This window comes from Choristoneura fumiferana, chromosome 9, assembly GCF_025370935.1.
Source record: "Choristoneura fumiferana chromosome 9, NRCan_CFum_1, whole genome shotgun sequence".
Taxonomy (NCBI): Eukaryota; Metazoa; Arthropoda; class Insecta; order Lepidoptera; family Tortricidae; genus Choristoneura; species Choristoneura fumiferana.
This window is the reverse complement of record NC_133480.1, coordinates 1,769,443-1,786,341: the sequence shown is the minus strand read 5'-3', so window position 1 is coordinate 1,786,341 and position 16,899 is coordinate 1,769,443. Positions and strand designations below refer to the sequence as shown.

At 40.7% G+C, this 16,899-nt stretch overlaps 2 protein-coding genes across 2 annotated transcripts; one reads left to right on the top strand and one right to left on the bottom strand.

Annotated features, from left to right (window-relative positions):
* Positions 1-1,176: 1,176 nt before the first annotated feature.
* LOC141430942 (uncharacterized) lies at positions 1,177-6,555 on the bottom strand. Its single transcript, XM_074091826.1, has 5 exons — positions 6,393-6,555; positions 4,896-4,997; positions 3,270-3,415; positions 2,618-2,726; positions 1,177-2,063 (listed from the first exon to the last, which is right to left on the bottom strand). The coding sequence occupies exons 1-5, from the start codon at positions 6,550-6,552 to the stop codon at positions 1,240-1,242; spliced, it is 1,341 nt and encodes a 446-aa protein (XP_073947927.1). The 5' UTR covers positions 6,553-6,555; the 3' UTR covers positions 1,177-1,239.
* Positions 6,556-10,843: 4,288 nt separating this feature from the next.
* LOC141430940 (uncharacterized) lies at positions 10,844-16,302 on the top strand. The gene is made up of 2 exons (XM_074091825.1): positions 10,844-11,490; positions 11,565-16,302. Exon 2 carries the CDS (start codon positions 11,658-11,660, stop codon positions 15,720-15,722), a length of 4,065 nt encoding a protein of 1,354 aa, XP_073947926.1. The 5' UTR covers positions 10,844-11,490; positions 11,565-11,657; the 3' UTR covers positions 15,723-16,302.
* Positions 16,303-16,899: the final 597 nt, after the last annotated feature.

Here is a 16,899-nt window from a genome sequence, read left to right as displayed (position 1 = left end):
GTGGTGGAGGAGCTGCATTGACACACTTTTGTTGCATAGACCCGCATCAGCACGCGTGCCAGAGAAAAAGGATCCTGACAAACGAACCAACAGAAAGACAGACAAACAACAAAGAGATCCTTTAAGGGTTCCGTTTTTGCCATTTGAGGTACGGAACCCTAGGTACTTACCTACCTACCTTACCTTACCTTACCTTACCTTACCTTACCTTACCTTACCTTACCTTACCTACCTACCTTACCTTACCTTACCTTACCTACCTACCTACCTTACTTACCTTAGAAAATCTCTATGTATATACTTGTGTTCTCTGTACTATTTACTGTATTGGTGTGCAATAAAGAGTTATTGTATTGTATTGTACTTAAAAATATTTTTCATTTTAAGAATATGAATTATTTTTTGCAATTCGCAAAAATATTTTTTTTTGTCGAACACTAGTTTAATCTGAGATGGTTCTTTGCTGTTTCGCGTAGGTTAGCGTTGGTCTAGTTCCCAAATTTAGAACTGTAAGTAATTAATCGTTCACAAAGTAGTTTATAAATCGAATTATTCTATTTCCAACAGTTCTTTGATACTCGAATCGGATTTGGGATTAGGATTTAATTCGATAACGAGACGTACATTTGCTTTTCTAAGGCTGCGGGATCAAGTGCGAATGTCATGTGACGTTCGCTGCTGTTAATTAGAAGTACATTAAATCTTTATGAAAAAAAAAAATTGTCGTTCTTTTTTCGAGTTCTGTTTCTCAAAAGTAAAGAGAAATCCTTCTAGAACAATGTGCCCAGCAGTGGGACGTACATATAGGCTAGGATGAGTTTTATTTTTAGTTGCTATATCATCCGCAAAGTAACGCCTGATTCAATAAATTACGTTGCTAGGGTTAAAGCTGCGACGTGTTAATACAAAAGGTTTTTATACTGATTGAACGGCACTCCAGCTGTGTATTATTACTGTTCTTTAGATAAAGCCCTATGACAGACAGACGGACAGAGTACCCTTTAGGTATAGAACCCTAAAGACACTTTTAAAACGTGTCAACCTTAGTTTGGCAAAAAACTACTTATTATTCTTACCTACGTGTTTATCCAATAGTATAGTTTGATAAAGTGTGGGAATGACCGAAATATTTTAATCCGACAAAGCTTTAACGTTAGTTGGAGCAAAAAAACAAACTTTATCATGGATGAAATTTGTTTCATTAATAAATTAATTTCAACATTTCTTCCGCAATTACAATCACGCTATTTGGAACCTAGCGAAGGACGAACGGAAATAGGAGAAGATTGAGCGAGTGTCATCTTCTTCGTCAGTGTCGGCCTCTGTGGTCGCAGCTTCGGTAGTTGCTTCCTCAGTGGTTGCAGCTTCAGTAGTTGCTTCTTCTGTTGTTGCCGCTTCTGTGGTTGCCTCCTCAGTAGTGGCGGCTTCGGTGGTGGCGGCTTCAGTTGTTGCTTCCTCAGTGGTTGCGGCTTCGGTGGTGGCAGCCTCTGTGGTTGCAGCTTCGGTTGTTGCTTCTTCAGTGGTTGCGGCTTCGGTGGTGGCAGCCTCTGTGGTTGCAGCTTCGGTTGTTGCTTCCTCAGTGGTTGCGGCTTCGGTGGTGGCAGCCTCTGTGGTTGCAGCTTCGGTTGTTGCTTCTTCAGTGGTTGCGGCTTCGGTGGTGGCAGCCTCTGTGGTTGCTTCCTCAGTGGTTGCGGCTTCGGTGGTGGCAGCCTCTGTGGTTGCAGCTTCGGTTGTTGCTTCCTCAGTGGTTGCGGCTTCGGTGGTGGCAGCCTCTGTGGTTGCAGCTTCGGTTGTTGCTTCTTCAGTGGTTGCGGCTTCGGTGGTGGCAGCCTCTGTGGTTGCTTCCTCAGTGGTTGCAGCTTCGGTGGTTGCAGCCTCTGTGGTTGCAGCCTCAGTTGTTTCTTCCGACTCTTCGCTGCTGGACTCACTGGAGCTGGACTCAGAGCTTGAGCTATCAGCTTCCGTGGTAGGAGCAACGGTGGTAGGCTCTTCGAAGTCCCAGTCGAAATCAAGGCCAGTTACTTCTCTGTACCAAGCATGGTAGTGACCGGGGCGGATGAAGCCTAGAAGATAGAAAGATATGTTTTAGAATACGTTTAAGTCATGTGGAATAATATTATTGAGTACTATGCTTACTTAACTAATTCTACCGCAAATAAAATAGTGACATTACTAACATGACCACAGATGAAAGTTATATTGTGGTGTTAGTTTGCGGACGTCCATATATCATGCAAGGATGGTGTAAATGTTAGAAATCCATCGTCTTCCACTTTTACATATCAGTCGTAATAATATTTCACAGATTCAACTGCTTATCACAAACGCCACACAAGATGCTAAGATGCAGAAGATGCTTTGTGATACATAAGTCCGAAATTCATAAATAGCCCTCCTTCACTTTCATATAAATCAGCATATATATATCACAATATATGTAGATCTATATGAAAGTGAAGTAGGACGATTTTTTAATGAAAGCTTAGGTAACACAGACATAGCAGTCTTGCACTTGTGTTAGAGGAGTAAAAGGTAAAGCTGTAAAGAAGACAATATTCAATAAAAACATGGCGGATGACAATAAAGACGTCAAAGAAGCTTTTGCTGATGATCTCACCAGCTGGGAAGTCAGTGTGGCAACCGGTGCCAGAGACGAAGGAGGCGACTCCTACCATCGTGTATTTGCCGTCTTCCTCCAGGTCTACCAAAGGACCACCGCTGTCACCCTGCAAAAGAAAGATCTTACAATAATGCAATTTCCAAGACAAAATTGTCTAGAGCAGTTCTTAACCTAGTATGTAGTGATACTTAGTATAAAGGTAGTGGTAGTAGGAAGGTAGTAGTTATTAGTTCTAGATCGGACAACAGGTGGTCTGGATGGTTAGATTTTCTACACTTGCATGCTACTATAACTGGGGCATTGAATCACGTCAACAATAAGTCGCATGAGACTCTTGGGCTTATCCTAAAATTCTTGAATGTAACATTTAAGATGTTAAGGCAGTTTTTTACGTGTTTTTGTTGTGCAGTTGAATATTTCGGAGTGTGCCTCATTGCGCCTACGATTTAGGATCTTTTATCACTGCCTTGGCTGACCCATCATCAGATGAAGCCAAAGTCGTTAATTAGAATGTATAAACTCCATAGATTTAAATTAAATATTTCTAGTTGTAACCCTCAGATAACTTATGGAGCGGTTGATCGTCTGTCTACCAAGCTTCTTAAAATATTGAAAAAAAGGCAGTTTAGCGGACACTATCGTCAAGTACCTGGCAAGTGGACTGGCTGGTGACGTTGTAATGACTGGCGCAAATGGTCGAGTCCACGATGATGGAACTGCCTCCATAGGCGAACCAGCAGGCTAGGTTCGATTCTCCGGTGAGGTATACCCACTGAAGGTTGTCGGGGGCAGCTCCTGAAAGTAATAAAGATGAAGATGAAGATTCGTTTATACTAGTAGAAGAGAAATTAGCATTTGAACACCTTGATTGGATTTACAAAAGCAAGTATTTTACTTTATTTATTGTATATGTCGGCGGCCGATCGTAAAATCCCCAGATCACGAAATTCCTAGGCATATATCGTGAAATGGCGCCATTTCATGATATGCCTAAAAGTTCACCTGGCATATCACGATGTGCCTGAGAAACAATATGGCAGATCGATTAGAGCAACACTCTACACCGGGCACATCGTAATATGCCGAAAAAAAGAAAAAATTAGGTACGACGAACGATTTAACGATCGGCCGCCGACATAATAATATAAGGAACTATATGACTATGCTATTTAACAACTCCTGAATTTGCTGCAATATGGTCGAAATGTCGAGATAATTTTAGTATTATGAATCCCGTATATTTGAGGAATTATAAATGAAAATCGCGAACGTTTTAAACACTCTATACCTACAAGGTTATCAAGTCTCTTTAGTACTTTCAGGCAAAATATATTAATCACTCTTGTAGAGAGTATTGTTACTTCTTACGAGGGCAGTAGTATTCCCCATGATATCCAGTTTAGGTGGGTGCAACCAGGGGCCAGGTACTACAGGGCGCCACGCGCGCCAGCTCACAACTTAATTTGAATACTTGCCTACCTCTTCTTATCGATTTAAAGGAAACTAGACTCAACGTATTAACTTTTATGAAACTACCGTGAGACTCGCTCATATTAAACCATATTGTAACGGATTACTCACGTCTTAAATCGAGTTTAGCACGTCGTGTGCGCGTGTTGCGGCAGCCGCCGAGTCGCGTTGTTCCTAGGAAGAAGGGCTAAGAATGTCGCGCTAAAATCGATTTAAGACGTGAGTTATCTCGTGAGAGTGAATATGAGTATTCTATGTCTAATAAAAATTAGTAGACGTCACAGGTGACCGAAGAGCTGGCAGCTTCTTCGGACAAAGAATTAGCCTAGCTATTCAAAGAGGAAACGCTGCCAGCATCTTCGGGACCTTGCCTAAGGGGTACACTTTATTATATGATTGGTTTTAGTTTTAGTTTCTGTTTTTAATAAAGTTAGTAATACGTAAAAAAAAATCGTGGCCATGAAGTAGCTGTAAAGGTCAAACTCAAAAAAGTCTGAACACAATATCCCTATCTCTATCATTATCCCTATCCCGTGGGAATATTGGAATAAAAAGTAGCCTGTATTTTATTCCAGATGTCCAGCTATACCAAATGTCATCCAAATCCGTCCAGCCGTTTCAGCGTGAAGGAGTAACAAACATACTCACTCACTCATTCACTCACTCACTCGCACTCACAAACTTTCGCATTTATAATAAGTAGGAAGTAAGTAGTTGTATGTATTATCCTGTGTATCGAACTAAGGAAGGCAATAGTATCCCTCATGATATCTCTAAGGGCACGAAGTAGCTGTAGAGGTCATACCGTTAGTCCAGGTGCGGCCCCAGCCGGAGGCCTCGAGCCTGACTCCAGCGTAGTTGCGGTTCCTATCCACGTCTCTCTGCAGACGAATGGGCTGCACGCGGTCTGTAACGCAAAAGAGAAGAAAAATTGATAACTCATAGGAATAGGGTAACTTACGGTGCCCAAACATGGTCACAGAAACCAAACTGGAGGTTTGTCAAAGAGCTATGGAGCGGAGCATGCTTGGAGTGGGAAGGATTGACCGAATCCGGAACACGGTGCTGCTTTCTAAAACCACGCATTGTCGATGTCGGTGCAAAGACTGCCAGGTTGAAGTGGTACTGGGCCGGCCACGTCAGCCGAATGCATCCACTGCGGTGGGCTAAAAATGCCACTGAATGGATCCCACAAGACGGATGGTGACGGCGGGGTAGGCCCAGACGGCGGTGGCTGGACGACCTGGACATATTTCTCGACGACTGGCCTCAGGCTGCTTTGGGTCGGGAGAAATGGAGCACCTGGAGGAAATGGAGGACATCAATCCAGGCTAGATAATAATAGGAATAGGGTTTCGAAAGATAAGAAGTTTTTAATCTGAGTCATTTTTTCTCGATTTTGACCACGAACCATCATAATGATAGGAGGGATGAAGAGGTCTTTATAAATCATGGGTATTTTTTAGTAGGTTACGGCTACGGAATCCTACACTGACGCTGATCATGGTCTGACATGCTCTTGGCCGTTTTTTTTAGTTTATTCAAACTTTAGCTTTAAATTATTTAATTCACTCTTGATCTTAAGATCAAAACCGTAATGCCGAAGTATGACAACGACAAGGTTATATGGTGATAAGATGCGAATGAACCGACATGGGGAATTCAAATTTGAATTTGAATAGCAAGTTCCAGTGAAACCTAAACATTTCTCTTGTCTTTTGCAAGATTATCACTTTTTTATATTCGACTGGATGGCAAACGAGCAAGTGGGTCTCTTGATGGTAAGAGATCACCAGACCACCAGGAGACCAGGGGTAGCGATGGCGTTGCCAACCTAGAGGCCTGAAGATGGGCATAACTCAAGTGCAGTTTCACGGCTGTCTTACTCTCCACGCGAAACACAACAGTGCAAGCACTGCTGCTTCACTGCAGGATTAGCGAGCAAGATGGTGGTAGCAATTCGGGCGGACCTTGCACAAGGTCCTACCACCTGCAACACATTTGAGCATTAATACCTCATTGAGTTCATTGAACCTTTAATTAAGATTTCATTCATCTCTAATTCAATTTTATTAATTCCTTCTTCCTTTTATTTAATTTGACTTTATTGTTATTTTAATGTAATTGAATTGAATTTATTAATGTCATTCTATCTTTGCCATTGTATTCAGTTTTTTTTTTTTTAATTTCATTCGTTATATAAAATAATGTTCTGTGTCCAATCTAAAACTGTATTTGCATGCATGTAAGTATGTTTTTATCGCAAATACATGATTGATTGATTGATTGAAGCAAGATTTACCAGAGAATGGGATCGCCCGTGGGAACTTCAGAAGGGCGATATCGTTGGGCTGCACCACGCTCTGGAGGGCGTCGATGTACAGAGGATGGTTGTAGTACTCCGTGGTCTCGAACAGAAGCTCAGGATGCCACAGACTCACCGCACCGGCTCGGAGGACCATGTCACGCGTCTGGGAAACGTATTTAATACAAGTGTTAACCCGCGTCTGTGCACGCGTAAACTAGTAGATCCAGCTGTTGAATTGAAATTCCGGGATCTTACAAAATTCCCGTGGGAATTCCCGTATTACTACAGAATAACTAATAGTTGGTATTACATCGTGGTCTTTATTGACGTTGCATTTTAAACAACAGTGCCAAGTCTCGTGACTCATAGATAGACGCAGCCATCTTAACATTGCGGATAATAAGCCAAGTATAATTACCTATAAAGTAATCAATGGATGGTGAAAGCAGGAGGTAAAATATATTTTTTATTCAAGAATTACATCCAATTGTATATGTATTACTCACGTAGCCGTGCAGTGGGCGGCGGTCATGCCCCATTCGGGGTGGATGATGGACCCTCCGCAGGAGCTGACAGCGCCCGTGGGGCTCACCATGCGGACTGACAGCTGCCAGGGGATCTGGCCCTCCTCGGCCTCCCACCCGGAGACGATGCGGGCACCGGACATGCCTAGAAAGAGAAGGTGGTCCTTTAGTTGTGGAATGATTATTTTAACCGTTAGATTGAAAGGAACTGACAAAATACCGTTGAACTAAAGAAAGCTAAAGCTAAAGGCATTCTTATTTCTTATTCGTTTTTTTGTCTTACTGCTAATAAATACAAAGTACCTGGGAGACCGAGCTTTGCTCGGGCTAAAACTCGATTACAACCGTTTTCCCAGATATAAGACCAAGCTAGATCGATTTTTCATCCCTGAAAACCCCTACATACCAAATTTTATCGAAATCACTACAGTATGGTATATATACAAGAATTGCTAGATAGATAAAAAGGATAGGTAGTTGCTAAACAATTTTTTTGAGGTTACATTATTACAACTGGCGACACAGCGCTATCTTTTCCTTGATTCCCCCTACTTTTCCCTGTCTCTTCCTTGCTTTCCTTGTATCTTGGGGGGCCAAAGGCACATATCCTCGCTTTTGTTTACTTATTTTTAGTTTTAAAACTTATATTAGTTGTTTTGTAGGAGATGCCGGCGCGCAGTCGGGAAAAATCCATCATGGACGACTGGGAAGGGAGGGTCCAGTCAGTCCAGAGGGATGTAACGGATGTGATTTTATCGGAACCGAAAGCGGCCAGATGTTTTGAATTTAGTTTATCGGAACCAGAAACGGAATCGGAACCGAAAACGGAACCGGAACCAGAATCGGAGCCTGAGTGATGTGGACGAGATGTTAAGGGTCGGGTGTACTAAACCTGAGGGTCTCTTGCGTAACGTTTCTGACACTCGCGATCCAATCAAATGATAGTTTTCGTATACAAAAACTGTCATTAGATTGCGATCGCGAGTGTCAGAATCGTTACATAATTAGCATTCTGTTTGTTTTTGATGTACGGCGCTCATGTACAGTCGCCCCGGTAAGCATTGACATCCGATATAACTTCCGTTTCAAAAGTAATGGAACCGGAACCGAAACGGATGTTTAATATCAAACTGAAGTCCGATTAAACGGGAAACGCGAATCGGAGCTCCGTAACATCCATGGCTCCAGACAGTGCCGCGACTCTGCCCGGCTAAAAACCCGGCTGTACGTCCTCAACTACACACTTGTCGCGAACTGTCGCGAGAACATCAAAACTGTAAGTAGAGACACATCTTAATAAATTTGTGTGCTAGTAACCCTACTGAGGGATGCTAATGTTGGTACGATTGCAGGAGAATAAAATGAATAGAAGAAATAATAAGCTTGACCAGGAGGGTGAGTTTTTGAAGTGCCTGGAAAGTCCGGCTGAATTTCAACACCTGCAGTTCAGTGAGTAATTTGTCTTATTGAAAATATGAATGGGCAATCAGAAGACAAAGCATATAAGTAAAGTTGAATGAAAGCAACCGAAATGGCACAGAATATTGAAACATGAATTGAATGTAAAAATGAGCTCGAAGTGCCAGGCTCTTGGTGGCTTGGGATGGACTATAAGGGGAGTTGGGAGGTCCTCCGAAGGAACCTGAGGGTTCCGTTGCTGAAAGGAATGTGAGTACTTTAAAGGTACACATTCCTAGTTGAAAGTAAGATGCTTTGTTTACTGATATACCTGAAATCTAGACTATTCTAGACTAAATACTTTGTCGCTATAGATTTTACTGTGAACCTAGGATTACTCCGCGACAAAATGGTGGATTATGCTGGGATATGTAAGATTAAATTATCTCAAAACGAAGAAAAATAGTGTAAGATGTTCTGTTCTGTCAGAGTTGGAAGGAAGGCGCGTGACGAATTAAAATCATGGCGCTACTTTCATAAGATATATGAAGGTTGAAGAACGAATTTTTCGGCACGTGACGAATTTAATCACGCTGCTAGGTACTTTCCTATGCGTAGGAAAAGTGAATTAAGAATGTGAATGCTCGTGACGAATCTAATCACGCTGCTGCTTTCCTAGGTTTAGGAAAGAAAACCCTGGAAAATCGAATTTGAGGGCATGTGAAGAATTTAATCACGATACTCTCTATCATTGATTTAAGTAAAGAATTAAAAGGTTCGTGACGAATTTAATCACGGAACCGTTCTCTGAAATTGACTCCAATTCTGACGGAAAATATAGAAAGTTGAGAAACAGAACATGAAAATGAATTTGAAAGTCATTATTTTTTAGTCAAATTGACCCACATTGACAGTTTAGAAACCATTGTCACTATTTCTCGAATATACAGATAGTGACAAGAAGTGAGGTCAATTGTGATTAAAATAAAGTGATCGCTACATTAATTTGTTGTTTTATTTGCGTTAAAAAAAAAAAAAAAAAAAAAATGTGTCGAATAAATATAATTGTCATTTCAAACTAGTCGTGTGGTTGCACCTTTAGAAATTTCACTACTGGCAACTCCAACCGGAACACCGCTATCCGACCAAATGTAAGTTGTCACAGTACAGTACTGTAATTACAGGGATTTGACGTTGAGGACGCCAATTTTCAATCGGGCCGTGTAACACTTTGGCCTAGTTTCCATAAAGTTTGTAAATTTGCAAATGTCGTATTTCCGGAAAATATTTTCTGTGATTGTTTTGGTTCGGCTTTTTGTTACTGTGCATAATTGTAAATAAAAGGTGCATAAAGTGGTGACTCCTCTTTTTGAAGCCTTAACAACGAAGTAAATTGTGAAGTTGTTACATGCGTAATGCAAGAAAGTTTTCTCTTTGGCAAATCGCAAGAAATTATAGAGGTAAGCAAATTTTGTTAGCGTCCTCTTTCCAAATTTGAATTTTCTGTGTGTAAAAATGGTGTAAAAGGAAGAATAACAAATGTAAAGGAGATTATTATAGTACTTACCTACTAATTACGTGTCGTCTCATTTTTACAACAAAATACACGATTGAAAATTTTAGTTTGAAACGAGTTAATAGTAGGTATGTCTAATAATGTTTAAAATGTAAAACTGGGAACCCAGTTGAAGGCCCTTGAGGCCGAGGAAGACGTTACTGTTTACGTATACATCCAAAATACGAATGCCTCTGGTTCAGTTTACGCGTAACAAATACTAAGTGAATATTTTGAATATAATTTTGAGTGAAGTGAATATATACTGAGCGGCAAAAGATCCGTCCCTCAAATGTATGCAATAATACGTAAATTTGTATTAAGTGGGCCGGGTTTTGTGCTGATAGGTATATATTAAAACATGAAAATTATATAAACTCCTTAATATGAAATTTTCCAGTTGCGTCATCATGGAAGAAACGCTGAAGACTAGATTGAGTCTCATAGAGTCTCACTTGGACAAAATACTCAGAGAATCAACCAAGTTGCTCAATGAGTCTAGAACACAGGGGGTCAATGTGGATGACTTAATAAAAACAAAAATCAAACTTAAAACTGCTATTGATCGATACTCCTGTGGGATTAACCATTACATGGAGAAAACTAAAGTCCCATCTGATGAATTGATTACAACATCTACAGCGAAACAGTTAGAAGCTGATGATGCTCTGACTGAACTGGAAGCTATACTCGTGATCCACACAACTGAAAAGTCTGCATTCCAAACACACCACTCCAAGTTGCCTACGCTTCCCCCTCCAAAATTTTCAGGTGACATTCTTCAGTTCCCACCAATTTTGGGATAAGTTTCAGGCAACAATTGATAAAAGGAACCTGGATGATGTTGACAAACTGAGTTATTTGATGGCCTCGCTGGAGGGAAAAGCGTTGGAAGCAGTAAATGGATTAGACATATCGAACAAGAACTATGCTATAGCAGTGGAAGCTCTGCAACAACAGTTTGGCAACAAAGATCACCTGATTGATGCTCACCATGAAGCCCTAAAGGATTTGGTACCAGCTCTGAACCATGATGATTGCCGCCACACTTTGAATTCCATTGAACACCACCTCCGGGTCCTAGAAACTCTAGGAGAGGATGTAAATGGCAATCATCTTAGAACTACTATCAAGAGCAAGTTTCCAGATCAAACATTATATGAGCTAAATATGGCCTTGGATCCAACACAGAATACTGTGCCGGAAATTAGAAAAACTTTGAATCGAATTATTACTGCATCAGAGCGTACAAGACAGCCCACACCAACAGTGTCTATAAAACCGCCAATATCATCGACAGCGGTACTACAAGTAGAGCATAAAGTCAGTAGGGGCAATAATAAAAGACAACAAATATCAAACAATTATAAAAGAAAAAATCCAGATTCTTCAGGCCCAGTCAAGAAAAGATCTAAACCTAGTTGCATCTTCTGCAATGAAGCTCACTACAATAACGAATGCACAAAATTCAAAACAGTTGTTGATAGAAAAAATAAATTAGGGAAACGGTGTTTTAGATGTTTCCGCATGGGACATTTTGTGAGCAATTGTAAATGGAAAAAATCATGCTACAACTGCAAAGGAGATCATCACCAAGCGTTGTGCCCAAAGACCAGTAAGGATTTTGAGCAAGAATCTGAGGTGGCTCACACATCTATTCACATTAATAATTCCATGTCAATTTTACAGACTGCAACGGTGACCCTACAAAACAAAAAGAATAAGGCAATATGCAGACTCCTCCTAGACAGCGGTAGCCAACGCAGTTATATTACCACAAAAATGGCGAAAAGATTGCAGCTTGTTGCTGATAAGGAGGACCTGTTAATAATTTATACTTTTGGATCTGACACACCTAAAGAAACTTCCAGCCCATCTGTAGAAGTTAATGTAGAAACCAAACGTGGTATCACCAGAAAAATACAGGTAAATGTTGTGCCACTCATTACGGATCGAATTCCTGCCCCAGAATTTACCCTAAACGCAGAGTTTGATGTAATGGCTGATGACAAAAGTGTAGGAGAAGGAATTGATCTCTTAATTGGAAATGACTACTACATATCTTTCATGAGAAATAGGAATGTAAAAATTCAAGATTATTTATTTCTCATTGATACAGACTTTGGATGGGTGCTCACCGGCAGTGCTGATGTTTCAGAAGAAAGAGAAGGAATCTTATCTGTTGTCACTTACTGTCAGTGCCACGATCCGGAACGCCTCTACTTTGCTCTACCAGATCTTCCGATACGAGACACAGATATGAAGTTCCTATGGGCGCTAGAGAGCATTGGAATCACGGACTCTGCTAAAACAACACGCGAAGAAGAAGCTGTGAAGCACTTCACTGAAACTGTTCAGTATGAGAATGGCAGATACCAGGTCAAATGGCCCTGGATTGAATACCCACCAGTTTTACCAACTAATTTTGGCTTAGCATACGGAAGGTTGAAAAGCGTTTTTCTTAGACTGGATGAACAGACCCTGAATGAATATAAAACCATTCTTGAAAAACAACTTTGCAATGGTATTATTGAAGTCATTGATCCACAAACGGTGAATGTGAACCAGCCGAAGACTCCGGTCCACTACCTGGCTCATCATATGGTGAAAGTTAAAGGCAAAGATGGAAGAATCGTGTATGACGCGTCTGCTAGAGTCAAAGAACAACGAAGCCTGAATGAATCATTGTATAAAGGACCGTCTATGCTGGAAGACCTGGTCTCATTGCTGATAAAATTCCGAACAGATAAAATTGGTATAACTGCAGATGTCGAAAAGGCGTTCCTACAAGTAGGGCTTCAGAATGCAGACAGAGATGTGACAAGATTTTTATGGCTGAAAGATACCCAAAAGGAAGTATCTGAAGACAATCTTCTCCATCTAAGATTTTGTCGGGTACCTTTCGGTATCATATCGAGCCCATTCTTGCTTACTGCTACCATACGCCATCACTTGTCAATAACAAACAAGGAGCTCTTACTGAAGGTCGCAGATAGATGCTACGTGGATAACCTAGTCACAACTGCCTCGACTACATCCTCAGCATGTGACCTATTTCACGAGACAAGAAAATCGTTTCAAGAACTCTCTATGAATATCAGAGATTGGATATCAAATGACAATGACTTCATGAAGACGATACCAGAAGAGTTGCGAGCGAAAGACACCAAAGTCACGAAAGTTCTAGGACTGATGTGGAACCTAGAGGATGATAGTTTGCAACTGAAATTAAATAATCAAGTCTTCAATGAAATTAATGAAGCTAGTGAGAACAAGAGGAGTGTGCTAAGGACGTTAGCCTCTTTCTACGATCCTTGCGGATTTTTCTCACCTTTAGTTTTGCCAGCCAAAATACTGATGCAGGACCTATGGCGACTGAAGTTAAGTTGGGACTCTCCTTTGCCAGACGATCTGTTAACCCGCTGGAAATCCATTGTTACCATGCTGCAAACTGCAAAGGATATCCGGTTGCCACGTTACATAGGTCTCATCTGCTCGGCCGATGAAATTGTAGATCATGAATTGCACTGTTTTACAGATGCATCGAAGCATGCACACGCCGCCGTAGTTTATATTAGAACAACCAGCAGAACAGGCAGCAAAACAACATTACTAATGTCAAAATCACGTGTTAACCCAGTGAAGGAGAAAGAAGACCTCAAGATACCAAGACTGGAATTACTTGGTTATGTCATAGGAAGTAGGCTGTTGTCCTACGTCAGAAATACCCTAGACATACCTGTGAAAAAGCAAGTTTTGTGGACAGATAGTTTGGTTGTGCTAAGCTGGGTGAAATCAAACAAGTTACTACCACCATTTGTTGCAAGAAGAGTAAATGAAATTAAACAAAATCCTAAATTAACAATGAGATACATAAACACGGAGCAAAACCCTGCAGATGTAGCAACAAGACCTGAAATGTGGTCACAAAAGAAATTGCTTTGGCTTCAGGGGCCTACTTTTCTGTCAGACGCAAATACACCATGGCCTGATGAAACACCACAATGCTCGTCAACCTCTTTGGCGGCGGAGGGTCTGGATGTGGAATATCCAGAAAGGCCAAGAAATTCAGATGAAAAAATAACGCAAGAGATGGAATCAAATAATGAGAACATAGTGAAAGAACCTGGTGATCCTCAGCTCCAAGAAATAATTAATTTACAGAGAGAATACTTTAGTGAAGAAGTTTCAGGAAAGGAAACTCATTTGAGCAGAAATTTAGGACTATTTCTAGATGTTGATGGCCTCTTACGTTGCAAAGGAAGAATGACACACACAGATTGGTCATATGAAATGAAGCACCCCATACTTCTTCCCAAAGACAGCAACTATACAGCAAAAGTTATAAAAGAAATACATGAGAAAAATTATCATGTGGGAGTAGCTCATACCTTAAGCATCATCCGACAAAAGTTCTGGATACCACAGGGTAGAGCCCAAGTTCAAAAGGTTTTGAAGAAGTGTCCACAATGTGTGAAACATGGCGGTGGACCCTATGCACTACCTCCAACTCCAGCCTTACCACCTGAAAGAGTAACCTTCAGTCAGCCCTTCACATATACAGGCATTGACTATTTTGGCCCTATGTATGTAAACACACAACAAGGAAAGAAGAAGAGGTGGATTTGTTTGTTCACCTGTCTTGTGGTAAGAGCCATCCATCTAGAAGTAGTAAATGATTTGACTGCCCAAGAATGTTTGCTCGCTCTGAGGAGATTTGTGGCTTCAAAGGGAATACCTACCAGAATAGTTTCTGACAATGCGCTGCAGTTCAAATTGACATCGGAAGTCCTAGGAGATGCATACTGTAGTCAGAATAACATCCATTGGAAATTTATACCACAACTCGCTCCATGGCATGGTGCCGTGTATGAAAGACTGGTAGCGGTGGTAAAGCATTGCCTAAAACGAACCCTGGAGAAACATTTACTGGTAGACAGTCAGCTGATCACTGTGATAAAAGAAGTTGAGAATGTCTGCAATACAAGGCCATTGACGTATGTAGGTACAGAACTAGAACACATCTTGACACCAGCAGACTTCTTATCACTAGGAAAGTGTTTAGAAATTGAACTTGAAGATAGCCACATTCCAACAGCAAACACATCTGCAAAACAAAATCTAATTGAAGGTTGGAAACGAGGTCAAAGGATCATGTCAGAATTCAAATCAATGTTCATTGGACAATACCTATCCAGCTTAAGAGAAAGATACCACCATTCCCACAAACAACCTCGAGTGAAATCTAAAAGAGTGCCTCGTGTGGGTGATGTGGTCCAGTTGAAAGATTCAGTAAAAAATCGTGAAAATTGGAAAGTTGGAAAGATCTCTTCTCTTGAAAATGGACCTGACGGAGAATGTAGAGTCGCTAGAGTAAAGATTGGTAATACTGAGTTCACCAGATCTATTGGACATCTTTACCCATTAGAAACAGAAATTATAGAAGAGCATGATATGGAGAAAACTCAAGCTGAAGAGCATGTGAGTGAACAATCTCAAGACCCTGACCTTGAAGATGAAATGACAAGACCGGATGGTATTCCTCTAAGGGAACCGATAGCTGAAAGAATAAGAATGGATCCAAACAATTGGTCCCTGGTTGAGGAACATATAGAAAAGGAACAACAGAGACCAATTGTGCAAACAGATTCAGTTAATGGTTCCAGTCCTTTAGGTGAAGTTATCAAGCCACAAGTGGTGGACCCGGCAGTCACTGATTCCAATAGGGAATCAATTGAAGTCCAAGGTGGAAATGAAGTGGAAGGGCGAAGCAGACGAGAAGCGGCCATTAGAGCAAGAACTAAAATTGCTGAGTGGACGCGCCTTCTCATCGCACTATTGAAGTAAAGACCTCTTCCTGCCCTCGGGAGTGTCGCGAACTGTCGCGAGAACATCAAAACTGTAAGTAGAGACACATCTTAATAAATTTGTGTGCTAGTAACCCTACTGAGGGATGCTAATGTTGGTACGATTGCAGGAGAAAAAAATGAATAGAAGAAATAATAAGCTTGACCAGGAGGGTGAGTTTTTGAAGTGCCTGGAAAGTCCGGCTGAATTTCAACACCTGCAGTTCAGTGAGTAATTTGTCTTATTGAAAATATGAATGGGCAATCAGAAGACAAAGCATATAAGTAAAGTTGAATGAAAGCAACCGAAATGGCACAGAATATTGAAACATGAATTGAATGTAAAAATGAGCTCGAAGTGCCAGGCTCTTGGTGGCTTGGGATGGACTATAAGGGGAGTTGGGAGGTCCTCCGAAGGAACCTGAGGGTTCCGTTGCTGAAAGGAATGTGAGTACTTTAAAGGTACACATTCCTAGTTGAAAGTAAGATGCTTTGTTTACTGATATACCTGAAATCTAGACTATTCTAGACTAAATACTTTGTCGCTATAGATTTTACTGTGAACCTAGGATTACTCCGCGACAACACTCATATATATATATATCCTCTGTTATCTTTAAATTCGAATATTCAATACAATGATCATTTTATACTTACGCTGAGCATCCTCAGGGAAGGCCAATGGTTCCTCAGCCAGTACTAAACAGTAATCTTCTAATTAAATATGATAAAAGTTGCTCTAAAGCATCGACTACAGATAAATATAATTAACGGATAAACCACGATAATTATTAATTCATTAAGGCGGTTGATAATGATAGCGAGGTTTTCATTCATTTCTAAATAATTTAGATATTATCTACTTAATTACCGCAAAACGTATTTATGTTATTTATTTAAATAGAATAGAAATGTGATGTTAATGTTTTTACTTTCGTAAAATAGATTACTATACCTACTTACTCACTAAATAAATATTAGGAAATTCTAACGACTATTTCTGAAAACCATTTTTAACCCCCGCCACAAAAACAGGGGTGTTCTTAACGTGCTGTGTGTCTGACTGTGGCATCATAGCTATCAACGGGTAGGAGTGATTTTGATACGGTTTTTTAATCGAAAGCTAGTTTGATTGAGATGATTCTTACTTAGCTACGTTTCATCAGAGACCCCCACAC

Bases quoted from the DNA above. Each gene is read 5' to 3' on its own strand.
- LOC141430940 (XM_074091825.1), top strand. From the start codon at position 11,658: ATGGCGAAAAGATTGCAGCTTGTTGCTGATAAGGAGGACCTGTTAATA.
- LOC141430942 (XM_074091826.1), bottom strand. From the start codon at position 6,552: ATGGTCCTCCGAGCCGGTGCGGTGAGTCTGTGGCATCCTGAGCTTCTG. The intron at 4,998-6,392 runs GTAAATCTTGCT...TTTGCGTTACAG, and splicing joins ACGGGCGATCCCATTCTCTG to ACCGCGTGCAGCCCATTCGT. The intron at 2,727-3,269 runs GTACTTGACGAT...TTTCTTTTGCAG, and splicing joins CCAGCCAGTCCACTTGCCAG to GGTGACAGCGGTGGTCCTTT.